This window comes from Serinus canaria, chromosome 21, assembly GCF_022539315.1.
Source record: "Serinus canaria isolate serCan28SL12 chromosome 21, serCan2020, whole genome shotgun sequence".
NCBI classification, from domain to species: Eukaryota; Metazoa; Chordata; class Aves; order Passeriformes; family Fringillidae; genus Serinus; species Serinus canaria.
Genome location: NC_066334.1, coordinates 7,212,364 through 7,239,991, shown reverse-complemented (window position 1 = coordinate 7,239,991; position 27,628 = coordinate 7,212,364). Strand labels below are relative to the sequence as shown.

General features: G+C 50.0%; 2 protein-coding genes across 7 annotated transcripts in view; one reads left to right on the top strand and one right to left on the bottom strand.

The window, feature by feature from the left end:
• Positions 1-2,442, top strand: part of CLSTN1 (calsyntenin 1) — a 29,659-nt gene extending 27,217 nt beyond the window's left edge. For all 4 annotated transcript variants that reach the window (XM_030231926.2, XM_030231923.2, XM_030231925.2 and 1 more), the window contains one exon: positions 65-2,442. In XM_030231926.2, the coding sequence (XP_030087786.2) occupies positions 65-259 (195 nt within the window). In that variant the 3' untranslated portion in view covers positions 260-2,442. The remainder of the gene's footprint in view (positions 1-64) is intronic.
• PIK3CD (phosphatidylinositol-4,5-bisphosphate 3-kinase catalytic subunit delta) lies at positions 1,929-25,595 on the bottom strand. 3 transcript variants are annotated; one of them, XM_050982303.1, is made up of 25 exons: positions 25,389-25,594; positions 22,460-23,013; positions 20,000-20,073; positions 19,473-19,636; positions 18,496-18,724; positions 17,149-17,372; positions 16,209-16,388; positions 15,473-15,622; positions 15,096-15,185; positions 14,161-14,382; positions 11,270-11,366; positions 10,831-10,961; positions 10,206-10,265; positions 9,877-10,044; positions 9,269-9,390; positions 8,965-9,108; positions 8,292-8,391; positions 7,536-7,714; positions 7,224-7,333; positions 6,883-6,961; positions 6,518-6,685; positions 6,055-6,178; positions 5,550-5,695; positions 5,165-5,297; positions 1,929-4,648 (listed from the first exon to the last, which is right to left on the bottom strand). In XM_050982303.1, the coding sequence occupies exons 4-25, from the start codon at positions 19,611-19,613 to the stop codon at positions 4,511-4,513; spliced, it is 3,135 nt and encodes a 1,044-aa protein (XP_050838260.1). In that variant the 5' UTR covers positions 19,614-19,636; positions 20,000-20,073; positions 22,460-23,013; positions 25,389-25,594; the 3' UTR covers positions 1,929-4,510. The 3 variants fall into 3 exon arrangements, with proteins under 3 accessions (XP_050838260.1, XP_030087781.1, XP_030087780.1); XM_030231921.2 differs by lacking the exon at positions 22,460-23,013 and having other exon boundaries at positions 16,263-16,388; positions 25,389-25,595; XM_030231920.2 differs by lacking the exon at positions 22,460-23,013.
• Positions 25,596-27,628: the final 2,033 nt, after the last annotated feature.

Below are 27,628 nucleotides of genomic sequence, written 5' to 3'. Positions count from 1 at the left end.
TTGAATAAAGAACAAAAATAATTTTAGCCAGCATGGTAATGACAGCTAATTTTTGTCTGAACAGACGTATGAGGATCAACACAGCAGTGAAGAGGAGGAGGAAGAGGAGGAAGAAGAAAGTGAAGATGGAGAAGAAGATGACATCACTAGTGCAGAGTCTGAAAGCAGTGAGGAGGAAGAGGGAGAGCAGGAGGAGGACCAACAGAATGTTAACAGACAGCAGCAGCTGGAATGGGATGACTCTACCCTCAGTTATTGATTCTAGCTGCTCCCTTTGTCTTTATGTTCCCGCTCTAGAAGACTCCACTGTAACACACTCCATTGGTACCAAGGATTCATGGTGTTTGAAACAAAAAAATTCATTCTGGCCAGTAGCTTGAACCCCCACACAAGCCGTGTTTGTGTTCTGTCAGCTAGTTCCTGATGTTTAGGGTTGTAGTTAGCACTTCTTCCTTCAGCCATGCCTCAGTGACTGGATTTTTTTTACGCTCTGTGAGGAACCACCTTGCACTTTTTTCTTCATGTCATCTCAGCTAAGTGACTCTACAGCTCTGTAGCCATTGCACATGAATTTCTGAACTGTCTTTTTTTGCTCAGTGAAACAAACTTGGCTTTGTTCCTTTTTCTCTTTCTAAAAGATGCAAAGATTGCTTGTTGACAAAGGGTAAAGCTGCTCATTTCAGCCTGTTGATTTCTTTTAATTTTTTTTCCCCCGAATTAGTGCATGTGTAAAGTGGCAGAATGAGGTCAATATGTAGAAGATTAACAAGACTTTTTAATATTTTGTAAATATATTGGAATTATGTAATTATGTCATTTGTGGTAGTGAAAACAGGGATTGGGGTTTAAAACATGCTAAAGTGAAAAAATCATGCAGCATGAACTATTCCAAGTCTCATCCTACTGCAGCAGGAGCACGGGCACAGTTCTTAGTGTAGATGTTCAGTAACTCTGTCTTGGCCTTGACTGCGATGTGTGCTCATGCCCCGCTCTCCTTGAACTCCTTCCTCTTCTTTCATCTCCTTTTTTTTTTTTTTGCAGAGGGAACAGGCAAGCTTGTGAGAAGTTGTAAAGGCTTTAGGAGCCTCTGCAGAGGTTCGCCTCCCCTGTGCACTACAGTTTGGTTTTAATTTTATTTTTTTCTCCAATTAAGGCTTGCCATAAAGGCTTTTAAGTTATTGGGGAAATAACACTACATGCATGGTGGGCAGATCTGTGTGCTGTGGCTGTGGAGTGTGGCCACAGCTGCTGGTAGTTCTGGGTGTGGGCTGTGCACACTGCAGACAGCTTTGAGTGTAGGGGTGTCTTGAGCACCTGGGCTACCAGTCCACATGGATAGGGATTTGGGGGTTTTTTGTTAATTTTTTCTAATTTAGAAGTGGGAGGGTTTGGGGTGTAGCTGATACCGCTGAACACTCCTGCTCCTCCCCTGCAGCCCCTTGTACAGATTGTCAGTGTTTTAAGCCTTTGTTTACACTTAGTAATTGTGTTTTCCTGCTGGTGAAGAACTGTAGCATAAATTATCCAACCTGAAAAACCTTGGGAATCATGTTAATTCATGTGATTTGGGTTGTTTCTGATCCCAGTTCCAATTTGGGATTGCAGAAGGCAGTAGCTGGAAGGTACAAACCGGGGGGGTGGGGGGGGCTGTTTTTTCTGTCAGGCAGGGTTGTTTAACTTTACTTGGTCTGATGCAGAGTTGTGAATAATGAATTTCTGCTTGATCTCTGTGGAGGTGGATTAAAGAGTAACTTGTTCTGCCTGTAACAGGAGCCTGGGACTGCATTCCCTCCTGAGCACGGTAAGCCAAGCACCAGCAATTCCTCCTGGGTGTGGGTGCAGAGCCCAGTGCCACAGCCAGGGCAGGGCAGGGCCAGGAGCACTGGGGAAGGGCCAGAGAGGGGCACAGAGGGTCCTGAGCACCAGAGGGATAAAAGATCAGGGTTGACCACGTGTTTGTACAGCTGGATTCCCTCAGCAGCCCTGGGATTGATGGGTTTGCTCTGGGGGAACCTGACTGAGGAGTGCCTTTACAATAGAGATGGACCTGGCAGCAGGGAAAGAACCCACACCAGAGCTTACTGTTTTTGGGGGTTGTTTTGGTTTTTTTTTTAATGTAAAATTTTAGATTTCTAAAATGGGAAAATGGTTTTGACTACTTATGTGGTAATTAACTGCTAGTTTTAAGTAAACTGGGAAACTTTTAACTTATGTCTGACAGTTGTCCTGTGTTAATGTGTAGAAGACTTATCCTTCCATATACTGTTGCTGTAGCTGCTGTATTTTAGACCAAAACTGATCATGACTTAATGGTAATACTGAGGGGTTGTAATGTCCTGATGCAGTTTGTAGCCACTGTGGGTATAACTTTTCAGATGTGTATATTGGTAACAGGTCAGTTTGGAAAGTCTATAAGCTACAATAAATTTCTGGTTCTAAAGGTTGGTTGCATTTTTTATTTTGCTGAATGAAACAAAACAGAATCCAGTTATATAAGCTGTGTTAATTTGCCTCTGCTGGGGGAGTAGGAGAGTTTTGTGGTCATTGCTCTCAAGCACAGAAGGACTTGGCAGCATTTGTGTACAATTTGTCAATATCTTTTATTTCTTATTTACAAAACATGTACCTAACGCAACTGAAAGGCTAAACATGTAAACATTCTCTTCTTGCAGAACCACGGTTTGGCTTAAAAAAATACTTCTTTTTCAAAGGCAACAGAATAAGCACAATCAGTTTGTACAGAGTTAAAAAAAATAATGACAGAAACATCTCTAAATAAATAGAAATAGGTCTATCATTCTGAGCATATTTGTAAAAATGAGAAGCCACTTGTAATGAAATGGAACATTTTTGAAAATTATCCAAGTTTCTATCCTTAGTACAGTTCAGCTTGCTGAAAACCATCAGGTGAGCTGCTGCTTTATGAATTTGGAGTCAGAGGCTCTTTGCTGACCCAACAGAGCTGTCAGAGATTTATCCAAGATTCTCTCCCAGGGTGTACAAATAAGAAGGTCCACACGATGACTCTGAATTTTTACTGCTCGTAGGTAAGTCAAGTAAGCTCTGTAAAACTGTGCTCAGTTCTTGCAGCTGATACTGATACACCTTTGTGTTATTGCACTTTTCAAAGTGAGGGGCAGGACAGGAGCCACTGCTCTGAATCTGTGAGGGCCTGGCCTTTCTGCTGTGAGAGGGACTGAGGAGAGCAGGGGGCCAGTGCTGCAGCACCCTGAACACCAGGCTCTGGCACTGCAAGAGAATTGCTTTTGCAGTTCTGGAATTGTAGTGTCTTCCCTTCCACAAGAACCTGACTGGGGATGTGGTTTCAGTGCATCTCACCTTGCACAGGGCCTAGGACTTTTGTTTTTTGCATACTTTTTGCTCTGTAGATTAGGATAATAAGCAAGGAACCAGCAATATTTACTCTATAAAATGGAGCAGAGGCACAGGACTGTTTCTCACTGATCAGCCTGCATGGAGCTCTAGATCCTGCAGTATTTCCCTCTCGTACCAAAGCAGCTGTTGGAGCCTGAGTGCTTGAGTCACAGTATCATCTGAAGATGTAGGAAAAGGGGCTCTCCCAGGGTTAGATTAAATTAAAATGAGGCGTCTTCTATGCCAGAACTGCTGCTTCTACCAACAGGTGCTTGAGAGGCAACAGGGTTTGTATGAATAATCCAAACCAGAACAGACCTCACAGCTTAATATCTTTTATGAAAAGCAGTAAGTACTTTAATTTGAAAATGCAATCTTAGCGTTTTCAGGTTTGAAACCAAAATAAATGCAGAAATGCAGGAATTACTTGAGGCTCAACTAAAGCCTAACTTTGGAAAGCAAAGTACCTGATCCAGTGGCCACTTCAAAGCAGCTTTTGTGCCATCAGTTCTAGACAGCAGTAGCTGAGTTCCAGCTCAGTTTCAGAACACTTTGGCCTCTGGAGCAGACAGAAAGCAATATGACAGCCTGGATGTTTTTATCCTGTCTCAAGGCAGAGTAAAACCATTTATCCAAGTCAGCTTTGGTGTGCTTTGAGCTGACCCACCTCAGTGGACACTGACACAGGGCAGGAGTGACCAAAGTTAATGCCTCTAAGCTGTAATAGTGGTGTCCTAGATAGGCTACAGGCATAGGGGGATCTCTGCTCAGCTAAATTTTCAAGAAAATAGAAATACACACATTAGCACACTGGAGGGATGTTACAACTGCCTCAACTCTTCCATTGAAACAGGTATTTGAAGCTGAAGGAGTTCTCAAGGGTACAGTACCCCTACCTACCTTCACTGTATGCAGTAGTTTTATTGCCTCACGTCTCTCCCTTGTCCCCAAAGATGAACAGCAGCCAGGGTGGTGGGGCTGAGGACAGGCCAACAGTTTTTCAGTCATGCAGCAATGTCTGATCTCTGGGAATGAGGTGGGGGGTCTTGCACACTGCACCACTGCTCAGTCTTTAGGCACCTGTCAGTGCTGTGCTGGGGCTGTTCTGTTCTCCTGAGCAGGGGCAGCTCCTGCTCTACTGCCTGTTGTCTTTGGAGACGTTGTGTGCCAGCCAGTTCACTTTGGTTTTCCAGCTCTCCCTCAGGGCTTCATTAAACTTCACTCTGAAGTGCTTCAGTGCCTCCTCATCAGTTTTCCCAAGGGCCAGGGAGTCCTGTAGGCAGGAGGCACAAATCAGTGCTCAACTGAACAAGTCACTGCTCAACCAGTAAAACATTTATTCATAAGAAATTACTCAATTGAAAGGAGCAGTGGAGTAGCCATCAATTATTTTTAATTGTTCCTGCAGTTGCAGGAGGCTTTTTCTCTGATAAACACTTGCACCCTCTGCTCCTGTTGGTGCAGGGAAGAGCACATTCTGTATTGCTCTTGGCCAAAGTGTTCTGCAGCTGCCAGGGATGGGTGGTTATGACTCAGGAGGCAAACTAGGAAATGAGAGCCAAGGGATTTGCCTTCTCTGCAAGCAGGCTCCTGTTGCCTTCAGGTGAAGAACCTGGGGTTTCTGAGCACCAGGACCTGGCATTTCTGATGTCCTGCACAGGGCATTGGGCATCCACTCACTGCTCTGGAGCTCATCTGCTTCTAAGAATCTGGCCTTGCACACTGACCTCCTCCTCCTCCCCAGCCACAAAATGAGGTGCTCAGTTTTAGCATGAGCTCTGCCTCTTACCTTTAGGTACTGGATGTCTTTGGAGCAGCTGAGCTCTGGCAGCCCAGCAGCCTTCATCAGTGCAAAGAGGTGCAGGAAGAGGAGCCCGTGGCGCCGCAGGATCATGTAGGCCCTCTCACAGTAACCCCTGAACCTGAGCAGGAGCAAAGACCAGCCAAAGGAGTGAGGACTGCCAGCTCCACCATTCTGAAAAGCACTGAAGCAGTCTGAACCCTGTGCTCTCCAGTTAATAACTTACTTACTTTCATCTGTACAGGCAGCTAGAAGCTGCTCATTGGTGGAAATAAATACTAAATACTTATAATACTAATACTTATTGGTGGAAACAAATACTAAAAATTTAGAGCTTCAAAAGCTGAAGTCAGGTTTAACTCCCAGCACTTACCTTTCAAACTTCTCATTGTTGTTAGTTTTTCCTTGCTGGATGACATGCACAAAGTCGTAAGTTAAGATAAAAGGGACTCGTTCTCTATTAATACCAAATTTAGTCTTGAAGTTCCCCAAAAAGTGACCAAAATCAATATGGAACAGCTGCAAATTAAAAAAAATATATATTTTCAGAATATTACCTGTTTTAGCTGATCAGAGCTGAGTTCTCTTCAGTTACTGCATTGAGCAGATCCTGGCCAGAGGGTTTTGGGAGAACCCCATCCCCTTCCCAGGTGCCCTGCTCTGGGCAGAGATCAATCCCTGTGCCCTGTGCCCTGCTTTGCCCAGAGCCCCATCCCCTGCCCAGGTGCCCTGCTCTGGGCAGAGATCAATCCCTGTGCCCTGCTTTGCCCAGAGCCCCATCCCCTTCCCAGGTGCCCTGCTCTGGGCAGAGATCAATCCCTGTGCCCTGTGCCCTGCTTTGCCCAGAGCCCCATCCCCTGCCCAGGTGTCTCCCTTACCTGCCCCGTCTCCCGGACCATGATGTTGTCGCTGTGCCGGTCCCCAATGCCCAGCACGTAGGTGGCCACGCAGTAGCCAGCACAGGACAGGGTGAACTCCTCGATGGCTTGGTCCAAGGCATCTCTGGAGAGGGCAGGAAAGAGTGAAAGATAATTTGACTTTGGACTCCAGTACTGCCCCATGGGGAGAGCTGTTTTCAGCTGCAGAAGGGAGGGGAGCTCGTTTGGATTCCCACAGTGCTCTCTGGAGGCAGGACTCCCACCCCTGCTGCACAGAAATGAGCTGTAAGAGCTGTAACTGAAGGGGTCTCAATAAGGTGGGGTCCACAACCTCAATGGAAATGAGATCCACACGAGGCCTCCAGGTGTGCCAGGCAGGGGAACAGCCACAGCCCGCAGGGGACAGCCTGGAGCCGTGCAGAACTGAAGGAAAAGGAGCAGGGAGGGGAAGGTGAGCCCTCACCCCGGGTTCTTGGACTTGAGCCAGTTGAGCAGAGCGTCCTTGTTGAAGGCAGCCGTGGCCACCATGTTGCTCTTGTTGAGCTGGATGTTGGCGATGGTGTCCGAGTGCATGACCACCTCAATCAGCCCCGTCTTGTCTCCTGTGGAGAGGCAGCCATAAGGGGTCATCCTGCAGAGATGAAAGAAACCCTTCCACTGAAATCCTGCCCACAAATGCATGGTGCTGACTTTCAAGCTTTCCCTTGCCTGCCCTGTCTCCTCCCTTTCTGCTCTGCAGTTCTGCTCCCCAGCCCACAGAAGCTGCCCAGGAGCCTGCAGAGAAAGCAGCCTCTGCACCCTGTCAGTGCAGGACAGCTGCGTGCTCACCTCAGGTCCAGGCCCTCCTGCTTCCACAGGATGTCCATCAGCTGGATCATCTGCAGAGTCAGCATGTCCTGGCGCAGATCTGGGCAGCATTGCAGAGCAAAACAGATTTTATGTTCAAAGACATCCAATTACCACTGCACTAAAATCTTAATTAAAGGGGGAAGCAGGTGAAATATAGAGGGGAGTTAATATAAATTTTCAGATTACTGCCAAAAAACTCACTCAAAACCAATAAAGTTCCTAATTTATACAACATCTTAATGGTTCAGATTTAGGCCCATTCACTCCAGTAAATACTTGAGACTAAAAGATAAATTTTCACAAGCATAATAAAGACTTACCATCTCCATTTTTAAAAATTATACCCACTCCACCTCCACCTGTCTCTTCGTTATTAAACACAATCCACAAAGGTTTCATTTTGGAGTCCATGAAGGTGCACTGATCCACACTAGAGGAAATCAAAATATTACCCTCAGTTTCCATCTATTAAAATATCAGCCATCCAAGCTGCCAGTCCTACAGCAACTCCACCCACTGATGGACGTGGGGCTCCCATGAGGAAAGAACCTTGGGATAACACAAAGCCTGACTCCAGTGTGAAACAAAGCACAAAATTCACACAAATTCAGAGGAGCAGATCTCTCCCTTACCAAACTTCAGCAAGGATGATGTTGGGGTTCAGGGGGGACTGGAGGTGGGAAAGGGCTTCCCTGTAGGTTTCCTGCTTCATGCACATGTGCATCATCTCCTTGGTTTGAGGCTTGGTGGCCTTCTGAGAACTCACTTTCACAAAGTCATTCAGAGCTTTCATCTTGTTCAGTGCCTCTCCCTGAAAAAAGGGAGGGATGAAACAGGGTTAACAAATAGGAAATTCCTGGAGAAAGTTTAAAAAACATTAAAATTTCCTGTGAAATGTAAACCTTGGTTCCATCTCTTACTTCCTCTTCAATTTGTAGCAATTTCACACACTGCAGCAAAACAAATTTAGTAGTATCTGCTTGAGGAAGATCCATAATTAATTGTGGATACTCTGCCAGGCACAAATACATTGCAGGAATAAAGTGCATTACCACACACCAAAGGAAGAAGTGAGGTGCCCTGGCTGGAAAAGTGCAGAGGATGAGACCAAGGACCCAGCCTGCCCTTGGCTGCTTTTGGGGAATTCTGGTAGTGAGCAGCTCCCACTGAACAGCACCTCAGCCAGCTGATGTGTAAGAGCAGTGATCTGCACATTTCAGACCATTCCAGACACACACTGCAGCCCCACACGTGCTGGGAGCTCCAGGAGACCCCAAAGCCAGCAGCCCTCACAAAGCTTTTCTTGTATTACTGGTAACAATAATTTGGGCAGGCCAAGAGCTGAGAAGCAGCCCCAAGGCAGAGGGAAGGCCCAAAGCAATCAGTACCTGCTTCATCAGCACCTTCATGTGGTGGGTGCTGCCCCGGCAGTAGGCTTCCAGGATCAGCCCAAACCTCAGGGAAACAGCGGGCACGTGCATCTCCGACCTGGGCAGGGAGCAGGGAGCAGGCAGGAGGAGTTAGAGCAGAGTCACTGCAGAGCCACCCCCTGTCCCCTTCAGCAGCCACAGGGAAGCACAGCACAGCACCTGGCTGCTGGTTAGATCCTATGGAATGGGGGAGGAAAAATACTGCCCCCACCCCAGATGGTGATGGAGGAAAACCATTGCTTGAGGTGGTGAAACATCTTTCTGGGTGACTCAGTCCCCAGCCCCTCCTTTGAGAACATCACCTGGGGAGCAAGAACAGTTCACAGCTTATGGCTCAGAGCTGGCAGGTGGCCATGGAAGCCCAAAGCAAATTCCAGCTCAGAGGCATGTGTGTATATAGTCACAAATATATATAAATTCTGGAAAGAGAACCTAACCCAAACACCACCACTACAACGACAAAAGACAAAAGAAATTAATAAAAAACCAATATTGTGTCCTCCTGGAATAATTCCTATTGAGTACCCAAGGTAAAAAGAAGCAGTTCCCACTTCACAGAGCAATGAAGGACTCAGTAAATGCTGGTTTCCCTTGACTTTTGAGAAAAAAGCCTAAAAGATTTGCTTTTCACCTCAGATGCCAGAAGAGGAAGTGGCCGATCTTGCGGTTGGATAATGCCCTTTCCAGCAGGAACTTGGTTAATTCACAGTCTAGGTAGGATTCATACTTGAGCACCTGGACAAGCTGCAGCAGGTATTGGAACACATCATCATCCCTGTGGACAGAAAGGAAACATGAAACACAACCTTGTCTTCACTGCCACAAGTGTTCTGTAAAAGCTGCAAAGCCAAGGCTGTCACTCCTGTTCACAGCCCCTCAGCAGCCCTGAGCAGAAATAGAAAGGGCTCTGCCTCTCCCCTGGGGACAGCACTTACGTCAGCTTCTTCAGGGAGTTGATAGCAAAGGAACCAACGTAACGGTCAGGAAAGCTGAAATCCAGCAGCTCCAAGGCATTCAGGACAGGCAACTCTGGCCAGGTCTGAAGCAGGGAAATCATCTGTAATGACCAAAAAGAAAATAGCTAGAAAAAGGATCAAGGCTTTTATGACAATGGATATAAATCTGAAATTCTACTGATGAAAGAGCGGCTCCTTTACAGGGGGTCACTATTTATAGATGCCTCACAGCAAGTTTGCAGATACCAGGTCAAAAACTGATCCCTTGGGGTGGTTTGTGCTGATCTCTTACTATCATTTAAGAATATTCAATCCAGATATCTTTTTTCCCCAAGAATTATACAGATTTTTTTTTTCTTGCTCCAGTTTCTTGAAGGGATAAACAAGACCTTGCTGGCCAGTAATGAATCTGGGACAGCCCCCAGAACCAAACAGAGCCCAGAAGAGCCAGAGCTCAGCTGGGAACTTCCCTGAGAAAACTGTGAAACACCCCTGGCTCAGCTGGGCTCCCAGACACAGCACAGGAATGTAGACACTGAAGGATGGACCAAAAAAGGAGCCCTGGCTGCCAGCCCCAGCAGCCTCACCTGGGCAACATCCTCGTGCTTGTTCCACTTGGTGATGACGAGCAGCTTGGCCAGGGCCTGCGGGTACTGGTCGCGGATGTCGTACCTCATCTTCCACACCAGGTCCTTCTCGTGCTCGTACAGCTCCGTGTGGCTCCTCCGCTCCAGGATCTCCTTCAGCTGCAGCTTCTGCACAGCAAGAGCACACTCTGGGCTCAGCCAGCCCACAGGGACCCTGCAGGACTGGGCACGACCCAGCTGGGTGAAGAGTGCAGGGAGGGGTAAGGGGAAACAAGCAGTCCATGAAAGCAGGCTGGCAGGCAGCTGAAAAGTGATGCCAGAAGACTCACCTCCTCAGAATCTTCTGGGGCAGCTCGGGGCTGTTCTCCATTCCTTCCCAGCTCCAGCAGCTGGGACACAAATAAAGAGGGTGAGAAAGGCTCCCAGTTCCTCTGTAGCTGTAACTCATGCTGCATTGGAGGTCAGTCCTTGCCAGTCCCGGGCTCCCCTTTCTGCCTGGCACAGGCTCTGAGCCAGACCCTGCCTCCTGGGGAGCACAGAGCTCTTTCCTCCCCTCTAACAGGCACATCTCTTCCTCCACTTGCCTGGCCAGTTGCAGTGACAGATGGAAAATCTCCACCTCACACATGGCATGTTATCACTCTGCTGAAAGGGAGGGAGCTGCCTACTTTCACTCATTTCCCCTTTATTCCTCTTCCTTCCTACAGAGCCTAATGCAGCTTGAAGGCAGCTCAGTTAAACCCACTTTTTAAACAAATGCTCATCTATGAGAGCAGCTTTACCTCAGTAATTCATGGCTTGGAAAAGTATTCACACAAAGGTCCATTAGGTGAGAGGAAAAAGTGAAATTTTCAGTTAACAATATCTATTAGTCAAGTTTGCTTGCACCCAGTCTAGAGGCTCCCCACTGGAAGGGACAGAGAGGGAATTCCTAAAAGTGTTCCTGTGCCCCACCTGCTCAAAGGATGGGTAGTACACAGGATGTGCTGCCACGCTGGGGAAGCAGATGACCAAGGCTGCTGCACTCTCAGTGTTGGGGTTGCACTGCACTGTGCCCATGGGGTTCAGAAGTTCCCCTTTCTCATCTGAAAAAAAAAAATACATAAAACCCATGAGCCCAAATCTTGTGAAGCTTTGGTGCAGAAAGCAGAGCAGAGGCTGTCCCTGGGCACTGCCTGGGCACGAGCACTTCACCCTCCTGAGCCTTCCCCAGCGAGGGGCACGTGGCATCCTCAGGTGAGCAGCCACCTCAGGCCACACCTGCAAAGCCAAGCTCAACAAAGCCTTGCCTTGGCAGGGCTCTAGCTGCCATCTCGGCACAGAGCAGTGGCCACTCCACTTCCTGGGGGAGCCTGAGGATGCCACAGGCCAGCAGCTCCCTGTCCTGCCGTACCTGGGAAGGAGGACCACATGTGCAGGCAGCACTCCCCTGTTTTCAGCTGGTCCCTGTAGTCGAAGAGCATCACGTTGGCCCAGGCGATGGGGCAGTCCTGCGGAGAGAGCGCTCGTGGGGGGCTGCCCTGCCCAGGGCAGCAGGGCACTGAGAGACCCCCCTGCAAAGGGACACCCTGCCTGCTCCCCTCCTGAACTCCCCTAAATTGAGAGTGCAAGATGGCAGCGGGCACCTGCCAAAACCTTGGGTCTTGTGTGGTGCCAAATGGCACCAAAGGCTCCCCACAAATCTGTCTGAAACTTCACCACCTGATATTTGGCAAAGCTGAAGAAGTTCTAATTTTCCAATAAGGCCTTGCTACTCTACACTTAATATTTGAGGGAACTATTACATATATTTTACAATTTGAGAGGAGGGAGAAGAACTTTAATTTTGAAACAGGGAACACAGAGTAGGCACGATTTTGGAAAATGAGATGAAGGATGCTAGAAATAGCTCATAATAGGAAAAAAAGGCTTGGCTTCTTTGTACAATAATAAACACTATCTATAGAAATCAAACTTTATGCTGCCAATCCCTCACCACACCCCAAAAATAAACCCCACAAATCCAACCCAGTCTCATTTTAGAGGAGGGAGACTCCAAGTAAAGTGCCTGGGACATGGCCAAGAAAAAGAACCCATCCCCTGCCCTCACCCAGCTCCCAGCCCCAGAGAAGACACACATTCCACGAGTGAGCTCAGCTTTCCTGCAGTCAGGTTCCCCAGATGGAACACTTGACCTCATGCAGCAGCACTCAGAGCTCAGATCACAGCACAGAAAACAACTGGAAAAGGGGTTACATGGCAGAAATCCTGCACTGAGGCACCCACAAACAGAGCCATGCTGGAAGGAGCCACAGGGACACATCTGCTTCCACTGGGGCACTCCAGTGCAGCAGCCTTACCTCAGAGAACACCCCAGCACTGGGGGAGGTAACAGAGCCCCCATTTCCCTCTAACATGACAAAATGAGTCACTTCAAGCCTCTCACAAACCTTGGAGCTGATTTGATTACTCCAAATATCTTCAGTGAAATCACATTTGGGACATCAGCTTCCAGACAACAGGGAAAAGCCAAATAAAACACCAGCAGCAGCAATAACCTTTTCTAACAGAGTAAATGACATCTAATCACAGCTCAGAGCCTGCCAAAACACAAGGCAAGGTTTCTGGTGGATAAGGTCCAGCAAAAAAAGGATCCAGCATTCTAAAGACAGCCATCTCCAGCATGATTTAGAGAAACACTGAAAGCCAGCCCTCTGGGTGACATTAACCCTCTGACTCATCCAGTCAGCCTGCAAACATGCCTGCTTTTGTGGTAGTTAATGATTTAGTCCCACCTATCTGCTCTGGACAGGCTGCATATAAACAACATAGATGGAATTAATCTCTGAGTAAGGAAAAAAATAACAATCAAACAAACAAAAAAAATCAGGGTGCACTCTGTAACCTGCCCTTACCAATCATTTGAAATTATTTCTGGACACTTCACTCAGAGCTGTAGCTCACCATGGGGAAAAATTCCTTTTTGCAGTGCTCAGCTGTAGTGAATGTTGTGATTTTATACTAAAAGCTCCTCAGAATGCACCCACCTTTCCCCAGCACCAGAACACACATAAGAATAAGTTTCTCTTAACGACTCAGCTAAACAGACTGGCTCTGTTTTGTCAATCAGAACAGCAAGATTTCCTTCTGACTGCTTCAAAACTGAAAATTATTCCAGTGTGACCACAATCATCCAGCCTGTGGATGAATCAGATCTTCTGTCCAACAAAAGCCTCCAGTAAGAGCTGGGGTTCTGCTATTCTTAAATAAAAAATAAACCCAGCAATAAAACTGTTAATCCTGGTCCTGGCCTCAAAATGTTTCCAGTCTGAAGTCTTCAACCCAGAAATTGGTCCCCACAAGCAGGATTTGTGAGCTGGCTGTTGCTCCCAGACATGACTGCACAGTAACCCTGAGAACCCCACTGATGCCAGCACAACAAGGCTCAGTGAACCTCCCAGCAGTGAGGAGGAGTGAGCAGAACTGCAATCTTCTGTATCACTCTCATCAGTGCCTCATTCCTCTGCACTCTAGCACAGATGGCATGAGTAACCCTCTCCTTAAGGCACGGGAACAGTCTTTGTGGTCACAGAAACAATAATTTGCAGAGGCACAAATGCCTTTGCTGCTCATAAAGGAAAGAGCTTGAGGCTTATGTTACAACTCTGGGCAATCAGCAATTCAATTGCAGGCTGCAGTTGGATCTGCTTTTACTTACTAAATTATTAACTGGATAGAAGTTTTGGAAAGCAAGAAATATCAGTACCTCTAGTTAAGATGCTCAAATCAAGAGCTTCCAAGGTGATTTAACACTTTGGTCAGTTTGCAACACCTGAACAGTGACCTTAAAGAATCTGCACTTTAATTTTACCTTGCCATAACCAAAGTTTACGTTCCTCAGTTCATTCCCTCTCCCTAGCTGGTAATTTTCTCCACTGAGGATTTGCAGGAAAGACCTTGTTAGAAAGAAAATGCAAGAGAGATGATGGTTTAACCTCAACTACAAAACAAGGAAGTTGCAGAAGAGCGAAACAGGGACACCAAGATAAGTGATTCCTCTTTAGGTCCAGTCAGATGCTGGGTATGTTTCTCAATGGTCTTTCTAGAGAAGAAATTGCACATGAACAGCCTTTCTTACAGGCAGCCACTTCTCAGCTTCCCGTTCCTGCTAGAGCAGTTACTGGCCATTGCCCTGCAAGCTGCTTTATTCATACAAAGCCTTCTGAAAGCAAAAAGGTTCAGGAGCACAGGACACGACCTGCAGCCCCAGGCAGCCTGGCTCAGCCCCAGGCTGGCCTCACTTACAGCTTTCTTGGACTTCTTCTTGGTGGAGCGAGCCTTCCTGGCCTTCTCGACCACGGCGTAGAGCGCGAGGCAGAGCCGGGCCATGCGCGGCAGGTCGCGCACGCTGATGTCGAACTCCAGGCGCTGCCGCCACACGGGCTCCGAGCACACGCTCACCTCCGAGCTCGACACGGTCTTGCACAGCATCTCGGCGCCGTGGAACAGCCCTGCCTGCACCACCAGCTGAGGGAGCAGCAAGGACAGCACAGTGAGCCCGCGGACTGGCCTGTGCGCTGCAGGGCAAGGGGACAGGACAGCCGCTCCCTGGACAGGGTGTCTGTCCCTCTCCTGACTCTTTCCCAGTTCACCCAGACACTCAGCTCTGAAGTCTCTCTCCTTAGACAGGGCAGCTGCTCTCTGGACAGGGTGTCTGTCCCTCTCCTGACTCTTTCCCAGTTCACCCAGACACTCAGCTCTCTCTCTTCACTCAGCTTCAGGGAGGGCATTGTTATCTTCACACTTCATGCAGATTTGCATGTTGATTAATGCAAATCTGCATGAAACTGGGCAAGAACTGGGCACGTTCTTGCCCAGTTTCCTTCCTTTCCCAAAGGGCAGCTGTTCCCCTTCTCCTCATTTCCCCCTTCATGGCAAACACCCCACACATCCCAGGCCTCTGCTGCCTCCCGCCTTCCCTTTGCCAACCCCACCTCTCTCATCACTCCTCTCAGAGTTGGGTGTCCCCTGCCCAATGCCATTACCTCAGGACAGCAGCTCTGTTTGCTGTGCAGCAGCTTTTCTAGCTGGGCTGCTGTCTGCCCACTTCCCTCCCCATCCCTGCGGTGCTGCAGCAGGTGAGGTCACACTGCCAGCCACCCCTGTCCTCCCCACACGGACCAGAGGGCTGTGACTGGGAAATCACACATGTGCAAACCCCAGAATGAGTCAGTCCCCACCTTCATTCTCTCATCTGCATTGACCTTGCTGCCTTGCACCAGCTCGATGTAGAAAGGCTGCTCTAAGGACCAGAGAGAGCCATAGTTTGGCTGCAAAGAGAAAAGGGTTCTGATCAGAAACAGATGCAACAAAGACCTCTCAAGTCAGCACCAGAACTCATCTCCCATTCCATGCTTTTGGGTCTCACAGAAAAAAAGCAAGAAGCCTGGGACAAGCAGGGAAGCTGTGGAGGGGAGCTGGAAGGCTGGCTGGAAATGGCCACCCTATTCCCCACTGGGAACCTGTCCTGAGAAGGCAGGGAGCACCCACTGCTGTTCCCAGCTCAGCCCAGTGTGTCCCCCAACAGACGAGCCCAGGGGTCCCTGTCCCCTCTTACCTTTTTCTTGGGGAGAGGGGGGGGCTTGGAGGCCGCCTTTGGGGGGCTGGTGATGCAGTTGGTCTGCTCGTCCCTCATGGCAATGATGGCAGAGGAGTGCACCATGGTCAGGTGGGGGGTCAGGCCCCGCTGCAGGCAGCTGCGGATGTGCTGAGAGGGGACAGGGTCAGCCAGGCCTGCCAGAGCCACCAGCCAGGCAGGAGCCCTGCAGGGACTCGGGGAAGGACACAGCAACAATCCAATTCCAGCTCTCAATTATCTCCTCTTGCTTTATAAACCTGCAACTCGCTGGCCTCATGCTGCCAGAGCTGAGAATATGAAGTGCCTTTTATAGCTGGCATTTCATCAATGGACTCAAATGGCTGCATTAAGGGAAAACACTGAGGAGGATTCAGCACTCCCAGCAGCAGTCTGCCCTGCCAGAGGAGCACATGATTCAGGATTACTTGCCCAACTTTCAATGGGAGAACCCTCATCTCACCATACAAGCACGCAGATATTTCCAGAACCACAGCCTGTAAACGTCCCTGGCACCCAGGGACAGGCTTAGACCATTGCCCCCTCAAAGATAAGGATTGGTTAGGTTGCTGGAGGTACCCTTTGCCCTAGGCAGCATCCAGGTGTGCTGCACCCCTGCAAACAGCCCTCTCTCCTTCACAACACGTCCCAGCCCACACCCCCAGCAAGAGAAGGCCATGTGGGAACAGTCACTGACAAAGCAAGACACGAGGCTCACCTGGAACTGGTACAGGGGGTAGTTCCCATAGAGATATTCACATTTCCCATTCACCTGCAGGGTGTAGTCCTCTGGCTTCTGCACGGTCTCGTGGCGGAACACGGTGGCCTGTTTCTTAATGGCACAGCTCATGAGGGTGATGGGGAACTCCCAGGGGGAGATCTGGAACGTGAAGCTCTCCTGCAATCCCAACAGCACAGCAAAGTGTCAGACACCAGCACAGGGCTGGCGTGGCACAGACAGGGAGCAGCATTCCTGCTGCTGGCAGTGGGGAGCAGCATGGGAAGGTACAACCACACACATCAGCCTATGGTAAGTAGGGATATTGTTCCTGCCAAACTGGGCAGGAGAAAATTTCAGCAGTGTAAGCACAAGGCTGGAAATCAGGAACTTCAATTTTCAGCAGAATCACCAGTTCACGTGGCTGCCAGTCATTAAAAACCTTCCCACAGTCCTTCCAGCAGCAGGGCAGAGGTTGGAAGGGTCCCCATGCTCAAACACGCTGCTCTGAATGCTGTTCTCCTGCCAGGGTGACCATGCTTCATGCCCAGGCACAACAGGCAGAAGGTAAGCCCAGGCAGGAGGCAGGAACAGGGGCCCATGGGCAGCACAGAGCAGTGTTTGCTGAGCAGGCTCCTGAGCTTCCAAAGGAAAGCCAAGTATTGCATTCTGTGCTCCTTTCCTACCCAAACCCAAAAAGGTTTCCAGCCCACATACATGCAGCAACCTCAGCTTCCAGCTAACCAATACACCCAGTGCACCAGGAGGGAGAGCAGCTCCCTGCCAACCCTCCCCGCAGGCAAAGCAGTCTGGAGAATGAACACTGAACACATGCACACACAGTCCAGGCACACATTATTCTGTCTGCACGCACACAGAGGTTTCCAAAGGAAAGGCACAAACCCATCAAACACCGTGACTGAAAAGTTTTGTGCTTTACCCCGCCAGACTGGAACCTGACGTTGACAAAAATGTTCTTGGTGGGGATTTGCAGAGAGGAGAGGCCCATGGTGGCGGGCTCGAGCTGCAGGGGGAAGTTGTACTCCATCCATGCTGCCCAGCCCAGCTGCTGCCGCTGGGCCGCCTTCTCCTCGCAGAACTGGCACATCTTGGCGCGGAACTCGCTCACCTCCGGGTCCTGCACGGAGTCAAACTCGTGCAAACCTGGGTGCAAAGCAGGAGAGGAGGGCAAAATAAACATCTGCAGCCAGTGGGGGAAATGAGCCTTTTCCTCAGGCGTCTGTGAAAGTCTCCCTGACCCCATGTTTAACACATGGCCAAAAGCAGAGTCAGCTGAGCTGCCAGCAGGCCCTGATGGAAGATGTGCAGTGGCACTGTCCCCATAGCCCAGTGCTCTGCCACAACCTTCCCTGGCCCTGCACAGGCAGTGTTCCCTGCATGCCCTGCAGAGGGATCCTGCTGCTGTCCCAGCCCTGCAGCCAGACTGTCCAGGACGGGCTGTGTGCCCCCAGAGCCAGCAGCCACGGGCCCATGAGGGCTGTGTGCCCCCAGAGCCAGCAGCCACGGGCCCATGAGGGCCGTGTGCCCCCAGAGCCAGCAGCCATGGGCCCATGAGGGCTGTGTGCCCCCAGAATCAGCAGCCATGGGCCCATGAGGGCTGTGTGCCCCCAGAGCCAGCAGCCACGGGCCCATGAGGGCTGTGTGCCCCCAGAGCCAGCAGCCATGCTGGGCCCATGAGGGCTGTGTGCCCCCAGAGCCAGCAGCCATGCTGGGCCCATGAGGGCTGTGTGCCCCCAGAGCCAGCAGCCATGCTGGGCCCATGAGGGCTGTGTGCCCCCAGAATCAGCAGCCACGGGCCCATGAGGGCTGTGTGCCCCCAGAATCAGCAGCCATGCTGGGCCCATGAGGGCTGTGTGCCCCAGAGCCAGCAGCCACGGGCCCATGAGGGCTGTGTGCCCCAGAGCCAGCAGCCATGGGCCCATGAGGGCCGTGTGCCCCCAGAATCAGCAGCCACGGGCCCATGAGGGCTCTGTGTCCCCAGAGCCAGCAGCCACGGGCCCATGAGGGCTGTGTGCCCCCAGAATCAGCAGCCATGCTGGGCCCATGAGGGCTGTGTGCCCCCAGAGCCAGCAGCCATGCTGGGCCCATGAGGGCTGTGTGCCCCCAGAGCCAGCAGCCATGCTGGGCCCATGAGGGCTGTGTGCCCCAGAGCCAGCAGCCATGCTGGGCCCATGAGGGCTGTGTGCCCCAGAGCCAGCAGCCACGGGCCCATGAGGGCTGTGTGCCCCAGAGCCAGCAGCCACAGGCCCATGGGGTGAGGGCTGACCTTTGCCGATGAGCAGGCTGATCTGGGAGTTGATGAGCTTCTTGGCCCGGTCGCCCTCGCGCGCCACGAGGCGCAGCACAGGCAGGAAGGGCTGGATGTCGCAGAGGCGGCGCTGCTCGTCCTCCAGCTCCTGCTGCTCGGCCGTCTGGTTGATGCAGGTGAACACGTAGGCCTCGGGGTCGCTGAGCATGTGGAACAGAGGCTCATACTGCGCCTGCTTCCAGAGCACCTGCAGGGACACAGCACTGTCACTGCGCTGCTGTCACCCTGCTGTCACCCTGCACACCATCACCCTGCACGCTGTCACCTGCTGTCACCTGCTGTCACCTGCTGTGGTCACCCCGCACACCAACACCTTGCACACCATCACCCTGCTGCCACTGTGCTGCTGTCACCTGCTGCCGTCACCCTGCCACTGTCACCCACCACCTGTCCCTCAGCACACAGCTAAGGCAGAGCCCAGCCCAAGCTCCTCACATCCCCCTAGCACTCCCAGGCTGCTCCTCAGCCAGGTCTGGTGGCTCCAGCTGGAGCTGAACTGCTGGGCAGGTTTATTTTAGTGCCTTTCACTGACTTCCTTTCTTCATGCTTGCCTTTTGTTTTGGGTGATGTCAATCCCTCAGCCTGAGCATTTAAATAACCCCCACCTGAACATCTCACAGTAAGCACCTGCTGACTCTGGTCCGGTGAAACACAGCAATTACTCACACTGGAAGCAAAACTGGGTTAAGTAACTTGCCCCCAGTAACATGAAATCTGTCAGGATGCCAAGGACAGGAGCCAAGAGCTTCTCAAGTCCTGTCAACACTATCCAGTTCCCAAGGATGCTTCTCTCCCTGTGGATAGCACTCTCACATGACTTCACATCCCTTTTTTGACTCTCATCCTAAGTGCCTGCTGTTGGAGGCAGAACTCTGCAGTAGATGACCTCTGGCTGTAACACAGACCATCACCCAAAGCTGGTAGAAGGCTGTTACCTGCTTGATGGTGCCCAGGCTGGCATTGCAGGGCACTGAGAGGTTTAGGTATATTCCTGTGGGCAGCAAAAAGTCCACCTGGATGTTTTGGTTTTCCCCCTTGGACCAGAATTCCGTAGGGCAGTAAATGCCTGGGGGCATCCTGCTCACTGCTCAGCTACCTCCTGCAAGAAAAGGAAAAACAATCCAGTGCTGTTGACTACATATTATCTGCTCAGTTCTGTGCTGGGCTCTGTAGAAAATTAATGTGCAAAAGAACCTAAAAAAATGAGGGTCAGCACAGCCTTAAAGCTCAGGAAAAATTAGCAAATTAATAAAAATTCCACTTCAGTGCCTTTGAGCCACACAGAACTATAGCATTTGTTTGTATTTCAATGCAACCCTCTCTTAATCCCTTCTAGGCCAGGATTAACATCTACACCTGCATTTGACAAAGAAATAAGAGAATTATCTTCTCTGGAGAACAAAGGCATTGTCCCAATAGCTCATCTATGACCAAGCAGCCAAGAGAAACAACAAGTTCCTACCCCTGGCTGTGTAAGGCAATCCTCAGGCCACATGCTCCAAGCTCCACTTTGTTTTTCCAGAGCTCAGTTCCAGTCTGCAAGAGGGAGAAGGAGTTGTTGCTGGTTCCAAATATGCATGCACTTTTATACACACAAACAGATAATACTCTGCTGTACATCCCCCCTCTACAAGTATAGAAAAATGAAGTTGAAGGGTGAGGCAATCAGAATAAGTTTGTTTATTTCCTCTGCAGCCTGTCCCTTGACAGGATGCTACAATTTATTTCCAGCACATCCAAGGAATGCAAAGAGAACAAGAATCTGGTACAAGATCAGGTACAAGCTGCTGTTTTCAAACACAGGATGACACAAAAGGCATTCACCAGCAGCCTGTCAGACATTTCTCAAAGACCTGTAACAAACTCTCCATCCATTTGCCCACAAGCAAAAGGCTACAGCAGTAAAACCTTAGGTTTCCTGCACATGTGACAAGTGTCCCCTGTGCCAGAGACTCTGGAACTGCTGGCACTGGCTCCCAGCACGAGACAGGGAAGTGGCTCCAACTAATTCTCTGCAACCACCACAGCAGAGAAACCAGCTCACCCCAACTCCCTCTCAGCAGTTTTCCTGCCAGGTCAGCAGAGGAACATCCCAGTGGTACAGCCTGGAAGGTGCTCAGCCCTGAGCAAGTCTGTGTCCCTTCTCCTCAGCCCATGAAACCAGCACAGCATTTCCCCACTCACAACTTAAAGCACAGCTTTGCAGCCCTGGCTGTAGAGACTTGGAAAGATGCTGAGCAAAGTGCAACTGATTCCCAAACCACAAAGTCCTGCTGGCAGCTCCTCAGGAGCCAGCCCTGGGCTCCAGCAAGCACAAGGAGCCCAGCATCTTATCTGCCAGCTCCTTGGAGCACACCACTTCCCTGTCAGCAGTGAGGTCAGGATTCCCAGAAACATGAGCTGTGTTTTATCTGTCCTGCTTCCTCAGCACAGAGGCTGCATCACCACAAACCACCCCGGGCCTCGCAGGGAGGGCAGCAAAGGGGGAGGAGGCAAGGCTGGCCTTGTTCTCTGCCCATCAACACTAAAACCAGCAGGTTTCTGGTGTATCTGCTACCTCAGCCTGAATCAGCAAACTACCACAACTCTACTGACCAGCAGAGACAGACCCAGCCAAGGCTGAGCTGCTTCCTCCTGCTGAGGATTTCTATCTGGCACCACATCCCAGAGAATATGAAGTGCTATGAGCACTACAGTGTCAGTTCAAGCTCAGCACCTTGTCTTTCCAAACTCCCTGATTTAGAGGATGCAGGATCTTTTCCTGGTGTGAATATACCAAAGGAAGAATATCCCTGGACTTCCATAGTTTCCAATATATCATTTGCCAAGTCTCTTCCCTTCTCATTGCTAAATTCAGAATGTTCTACTTGTTGGAGCTCAGATCTGATGTGACAGATCTTACATGAAGCCAGCTATGCATACATGGGTACTGTGCACTGCCTGACTTCCCTCTTCCTCTTTGCCTTGGGAAACGGAACAGTTCTCCAACCTTGTTTGCATTATCTTGACCTCACAAGTACAAGCAATTACAATTCCCTTTTCTCTGGGTCATTCTGCCAGTTGTGAACAGCCAAGGGCAGCATCACTTCTTTTTGGCAGGGTTTACACTACTGGAGTAATTTGAGATATATTCTGTGTCTTTCACTGCAGAAGTCTTCCAAAAAAAAAAAAAAAAAAAGAATACTCCAATATAATTTTCAATTTTTAAAGCCCAGACCTCTTCATCACTGGCCAGTAAAAGTGGTGGAGGAAAATAACCATGAGACAAAATTTCACTCTTTAGATGAAGGCAATTCCACAACTTCCCCTGTGGCCTTTGCCTCAGTTTATTATTCTTCACTCTGCAGGAAAGCTACAGGCTGCTCTCCCCTCCTTAACGTTTCCCCTGGCAGTATTTAGTGTGCGGGTAATAAATAAATGTGTATTCTCAGCAAAGAAGGGAGCTGGCCAAGGCAGAGCTGATGCCCATGTGGGATGAGTCCATGCTCTAGGACAGAAATAAACCCTCAATTTTACTGGATGCCATGTAGAGAATAGAAGCACAGCATCAGCAACAGCAGGGAACACAGGTGAGGAATGTGAGGCAAGGTAAATTTGCACCCTGACACCTGCAGAGTATCAGGGTGCAAGAGACACATCTGAAACCACCCAGCCGGTATTTAACAAGCCAGCAGCCGATACAAAACCTACTAACACAAATTTCAATTTCCTCTTGTGAAGTTTATCAGCCACAGCTCTGGTGTTTACAACATGCAACTGCTTTGGAGAGGAAAAGGCAAAAAAAAAAAACCAAAAAAAGAAAGCAGTAAGATCAGACATGGAGCAGCGTTCCTCTGCGAGGCTGCAGCATCAGACAGACACGGAAGCTCCAACACCCACAAACAAATTGAAAAATTACAAAACCCCAGGACTACCAAAATACCTCTCGAGCTTATAGGAAATGAGCAGTGCAGAGCTCACAGGTGATGTGCTGCGTGGGAAACTGCAGGAAGTCACTTTCATTGCAGGCATGGCTTTGGCTGGGGGAGGAGACCACGGAATTTTGAGGTACACACGTGTTTGACATGGCTTTAGCACACAATCAGTACACTGGGCAGAGCTGAGCCAGCCCTGAGCTCTCACAGCACTTCAGTGTCCTCTGAGAGTGTTTTGAGCTTGGTCTTGATCTTCTGGTTGGGGTCACAGGGTAAAACAAGCCCATGTTGCAGACAAGTCATTTGAAGTAAAAGTAACCCCCAAATTGCCCTTCCAGACAGATGGGGAAGAATCCTGCAGCAGGTAAATGTGTCAAACTGTGCCTGCACATGAGAGCTTGGGAGAGCAAACCAAACGCGGGCAGGTTTGCTGGGGACTCACACCCAGTGCCAGTCACTGCACCACACACAGAACCAGGCTGGAGCTGCTTCCCTTTGGTGTGACAGGTCAGACTCTGCTGCTGTGCCCACTGATGTTTCCATCACAGCTTCCAGCAGCCTCCTGTAAAACAGGATCTGAGTCTCAGCTGTGCCATGGGGCCATCTCTGCTCTCCTTCAGCTCCTGGGACAGGGCTGCACCACAGCTCTGTCCCTAGTTCCTCCTTCCACACACCCACAAGTGTCAAATTCAGGTCATGAACAGGTAGGAAAACACTGGGGACCCATGAGAAAAGTGTGGAAAACCATTCAAGCACTAAACAATCCCTAAAATCAAGAGCCTGGCTTTTTATCTTCCTCAAACCCTAGTTTACAATATTTGAATTCCCTTTACTTCATTTACCATCCTATGACTTCTACCTCCACCAAATACAAAAATCAAATAAAGTTTTTTTTCATATTATCAGCTTCCATTTTGTACATTGAGCTCTCCTATCCTGTCACACAGTTGCCTGCACTGATTCACTCATTCTTTCAACAGCAGTTCATTGTTCATCCAACTCTCCATACCAGACCCACAGTTATGCTGCTTTGACAATGCCTTTTCTTAGACATTTCTGAGCCCCTGATTAATCTGACTTTTACTTACACAAACCATTAGATGGATGTAGCTGTACCATGAACTGTCCCTGGCAAGGGATGAAAATGCCCACACCTAACTCTTCAGGCCTCTGAGACACTACAGAGCATCTCCTTCCTTACCAGAGGTGCTGATAAAAACCAGCACTTAATTAACAAACAATCAGCATCTTCTGTGCATCCAGATGTCACTGGAGAACCATGGGTTTTCCTACCATCCATGGATTTGTTCTGGTTATGTGAGAACTACAAGGATCAAGCTTTAAACAACCACTGGGGCTAAAGAATCCCCTGGCTTAGGCCCTTCCCTTGATGAAATAAAGACTCCTTTGAGCTTTTAAATTGTTCAATGCCCACCTCACACACACACACTCCCACAAAACAGACTCACAGAGAAAAGTAATGGAAGCAGAACTACACTAATGTGATCTGAACTGGGGATAACCTTGTTTGTGTGCAGGGCTGATGATGAAAGGGGTTGTCAGCAAGAGAAGAGATAGGAAAGCAGAATGCACATGTGGTGATAAGAACAGGCTGCAGTTTTGGGGGCTCCCATCTCCAGAAGAGCACCAGAGCAGTATGCCATCATTCAGGCTCAGCAGAACCTTAGATCCGACCAAAAGCAAGAGCCAGAGGAGAGAAAGAGGAGTTCAGGCAAAGAAACTTAAGAGAAAAATGAATGTAAAGCCATTTCTCATTCTGGGAGTAAAATAGTATCACCACAGAGAGACATCACAGAGCGAGAAAAGTATCTGATGGGAGACTCGAGAACCTTGGTGGAAACTTCCAATCAGCTTTTGGGCAAGTTCACAGTATTGCCTGAGGAACTACCTAGTGGGAAAACATATTCAATGGTTAAAGCAAAAGCTTGAAAACCAGCACTGTGCACAGCTCTGCTCCCAAACCTGACAATTGTTTGCTGCACAACATCAAACAAACAACTCCTCCGTGTTTCAGCTTTCTCAGATGCACAAGTACAGCCTGTAACCCATGAGAGGTGTTGTAACTCTTAAATGCTGGCAAAGGGATATGAGTTCCTTGCACCCTTGCTATTACTGCTAACACAAGCAGAGCCTGGGAGTTGGAGGAAGTTGTGATAAACGAAAGCTTCCAGCTGAAGAAGTTGCTGAAATTGGGCCTTTTCAACTGTTCCCAACGGCTCCACAGTACCAGAAACCAGAGTCCATCTTGTTGATGGAAGCAAAACACAAGTCACGCATTTCTAATAACTTCTATCATGACATTCACCTTTCACTTCCCATCTCAGGCACATACAATGTGCCATGTTCCAGACTCTCTTCTGGAGCTCTTAAAACTCTCATGCCCTGCCAAAAACATGATCCAAAGCTAACCCACAGCAGAAACACACATGGCTGAGCCAGGCAGCACAAGCCCTACACCAGGGCAGGTCCGGATGACAGGTGTTGCCACTCCCCAAGCCCGGCAGAGACAATTGTGGCGACAACGCGCCATGTGCCAAAGCCATCTAAAGGCCAGGCAGACACCAGCAGCACCCCGTGAGGTAGGCCGGCAGGTTACTGGCCAAAACAGCCAGTCCGCTGCCTGCCTGCCATCCATCCATCCATCCGTCCGTCCCTCCCAGCGCTGCCACCAGCACGGGGGACACAGCGCCAAGGGCGGCCCCTGGGCAGCTCGGGCCGCTCAGGGGCTGTGCCGAGCCCCTCTCTCCGAGAGGCTGGAGCGCTTTTCCCGAGCACAGCAGCGCTGCTCGCTGACGGCGCCCGAGCGGAGCCGGCATTTGCCGCAGGCGGCCCCGCAGCGCCGGCCGCGCACCCCGGAGCCCCCGGCCCACCCGGGCCCCGCTCCCAGCCCCAGCCCGGCCCCGTCCCGGCGCTCACCTGCGCTGGCGGCCGGGGGGTCCCGGGGGCTGAGGGGCTCCCGCGCTCCCGGCCCCGCTCCGGCGCCGCCCCGGCCCCGCCTGCCAAGGGGCGGTGGAGGGGCCGCACCCGCCGAGTCCGCCCCGCCCCGGCACCGGCCGGGCAGCGTCCCGGGGCCGTCCCGGTGCCCCCGGCCCCGCACGCAGCCCCGCTCCGCACGCACCGGAGATGCCGGCGGGGAAGGCGCGGCCGCGGAAGCAGCGGGTGCTGGCAGCACTCGGTACCGGCAGCACTCGGTGCCGGCAGCCGCTGAGCGCACCGAGTGTCCGGAGCATGACGTGGCCGCCTCCCTCTGCCGCACTGGCGGCGAACCGGAGGCACCCGCGGCTCGCTCCGGGGCCGCAGGGCCGCTCAACAGCACAGCAGCGAGGGCAGGTCCTGCGTGCACATCTGTGCGTGGAACTGCCCCCACAGGAGATGTAAAACGGCTTGGGATCCACTCCTTTCCTGGAAAGCACTCCTTTGACAGCCTCAGTCGTACAACTGCTCTTTCTTCATCTGGAAAAAAAAATGGGGGAACCCTAGAAATTCGTCTGGAAGAAATCATGTGGGAACCCTAGAAATTGGCTGGGTGAAAAAGAGGAGAAGGGCATGTAAAGGGAAAGGACATGCATAGGAGACAAGGAGAGAGCCCCAAAGAGAAGGGGGGAGACCCTGGTGGAACTTGCAGAGTGCTGGCAGTGGGTAACAGAGCAGTAAGGGTGGGGAATACCCCAAATCCCAAAGCAGAGTCAAGTGGATTTGCAGGATGAGAAGAAAGCTCTGAGGCAGGCAAGGTGCCCGTGGGTCCAAAGTAGGAGCAGGGTGGGTTTTAACACACCTGGTGTTCCACCTGCTAATCACAGGAATGGGACCAAGCCATCCTTTAAATGCTGGATACCAAGGACACACAGGGTTATCCACTCGGTTTTTTTCTCTCCCCAACCTGTTGTAGGGGTCCATGGACTGCAGGGGAAGCCCACCCAGGCACTGAAGCACTGTGCAGGGTCTCATCCCACCAGTTCCCCACTTCTCACACCCCTGGGGCTGCCGTCACCCTTTGCTCAGTGCAGCTCTCCCAACTGCCATGGGAAATTAGTGGTTCCAAAGCAGCAGCAGATGGGGACAAGTGTCTTGAAATGTTTCCAGTGTTCAAAGACAATCATTCCTCTCTGTCTCATTAAATTTTCAGCAGCAATTAGATACTCAAAGACCATGTGCTCATCTGAAAAGTCTCTCCCTTTTCACACATCTCCTCTGAAATGCCCACAGTACTTTGGGTCACAAATGAGAAAATATTGGGAATGTGGATTTGTGATTTTAATTATTTCACTGCCACACACAGAAACAAAAAGCCATGGTACAGTGCATGGTTTGTGCTACTGCGTCACCTCGACTGGTCCTGCAGTTTTTTGACTCCCAGAATCACCATTTTCCTAAAGCTTTTGCTGAGACATGTGATTAAGGTATAAATTCTCTTTTTTCCCCCCTCTATGTTATCATCCAAGAAAAGCTCATTATTCTTGAAATCTGACTCATTTTTTTCCCCTGAACATTACTAGCTGGCAACGCAGATATCTTGCCAACAGTACAAGATGTGACTGTTGAAACATTCATTGTTCAACTCCATTTGAATCTACTATCGCGTCTCCATGTGACCTTATAATGCTCAGAAATTGTCTATTTTAAATCATCGGCCCTGACATGTGTTGAAGATATTTTTAACAGACTGTTTACAGGAATTCTGGTTTCTGTTCTGTATTTTTTTTTCCTTTTCAACAGCTTTTCTATTCATCATCTCCAAGTTTCACATGTACAGCTGTACTGAACACCAACAGGGCATTTGCCCACATGGCCTATGAGATATTGGACATCAGAAACTGAAGGGAAGGGAAAAAGAACTCAGTCAGAAAAAATATCTGCAACCTGCTAAGATTAAGATCTGAGACCTCCATGAAGAACAGAAGGGAGGGTTACTTAGTTTTTCTTCTGTGTTATTGAGAACCAAACAGGGCTAATGCGTTGGAAGAGAACACTGCTAAGAAGGGCAAGTGGAATTATTTCAAATGCACCCAACACAAGGGACATGCAAGGCATGCCAGATCACAACGTCCATTTCTACTCCATGCCAGTCTGGTTTGCATTCACCCAGATTGTTCATAAGACTCTGCAAGGTTAATTTTGTGTTCTCACCTCTCAAGCTCCCCTGCTGCCTGTGGGCA

What these genes read in the sequence shown, in the direction of transcription:
- PIK3CD (XM_050982303.1), bottom strand. Translation starts at nt 19,613, where the DNA reads ATGCCCCCAGGCATTTACTGCCCTACGGAATTCTGGTCCAAGGGGGAA. An exon ending in ATGCAGATGAGAGAATGAAG is followed by an intron (nt 14,383 to 15,095) that starts GTGGGGACTGAC and finishes CTGCTCCCTCAG; the next exon opens with CTGGTGGTGCAGGCAGGGCT. An exon ending in ACTACCCATCCTTTGAGCAG is followed by an intron (nt 10,266 to 10,830) that starts GTGGGGCACAGG and finishes TTTGTGTCCCAG; the next exon opens with CTGCTGGAGCTGGGAAGGAA.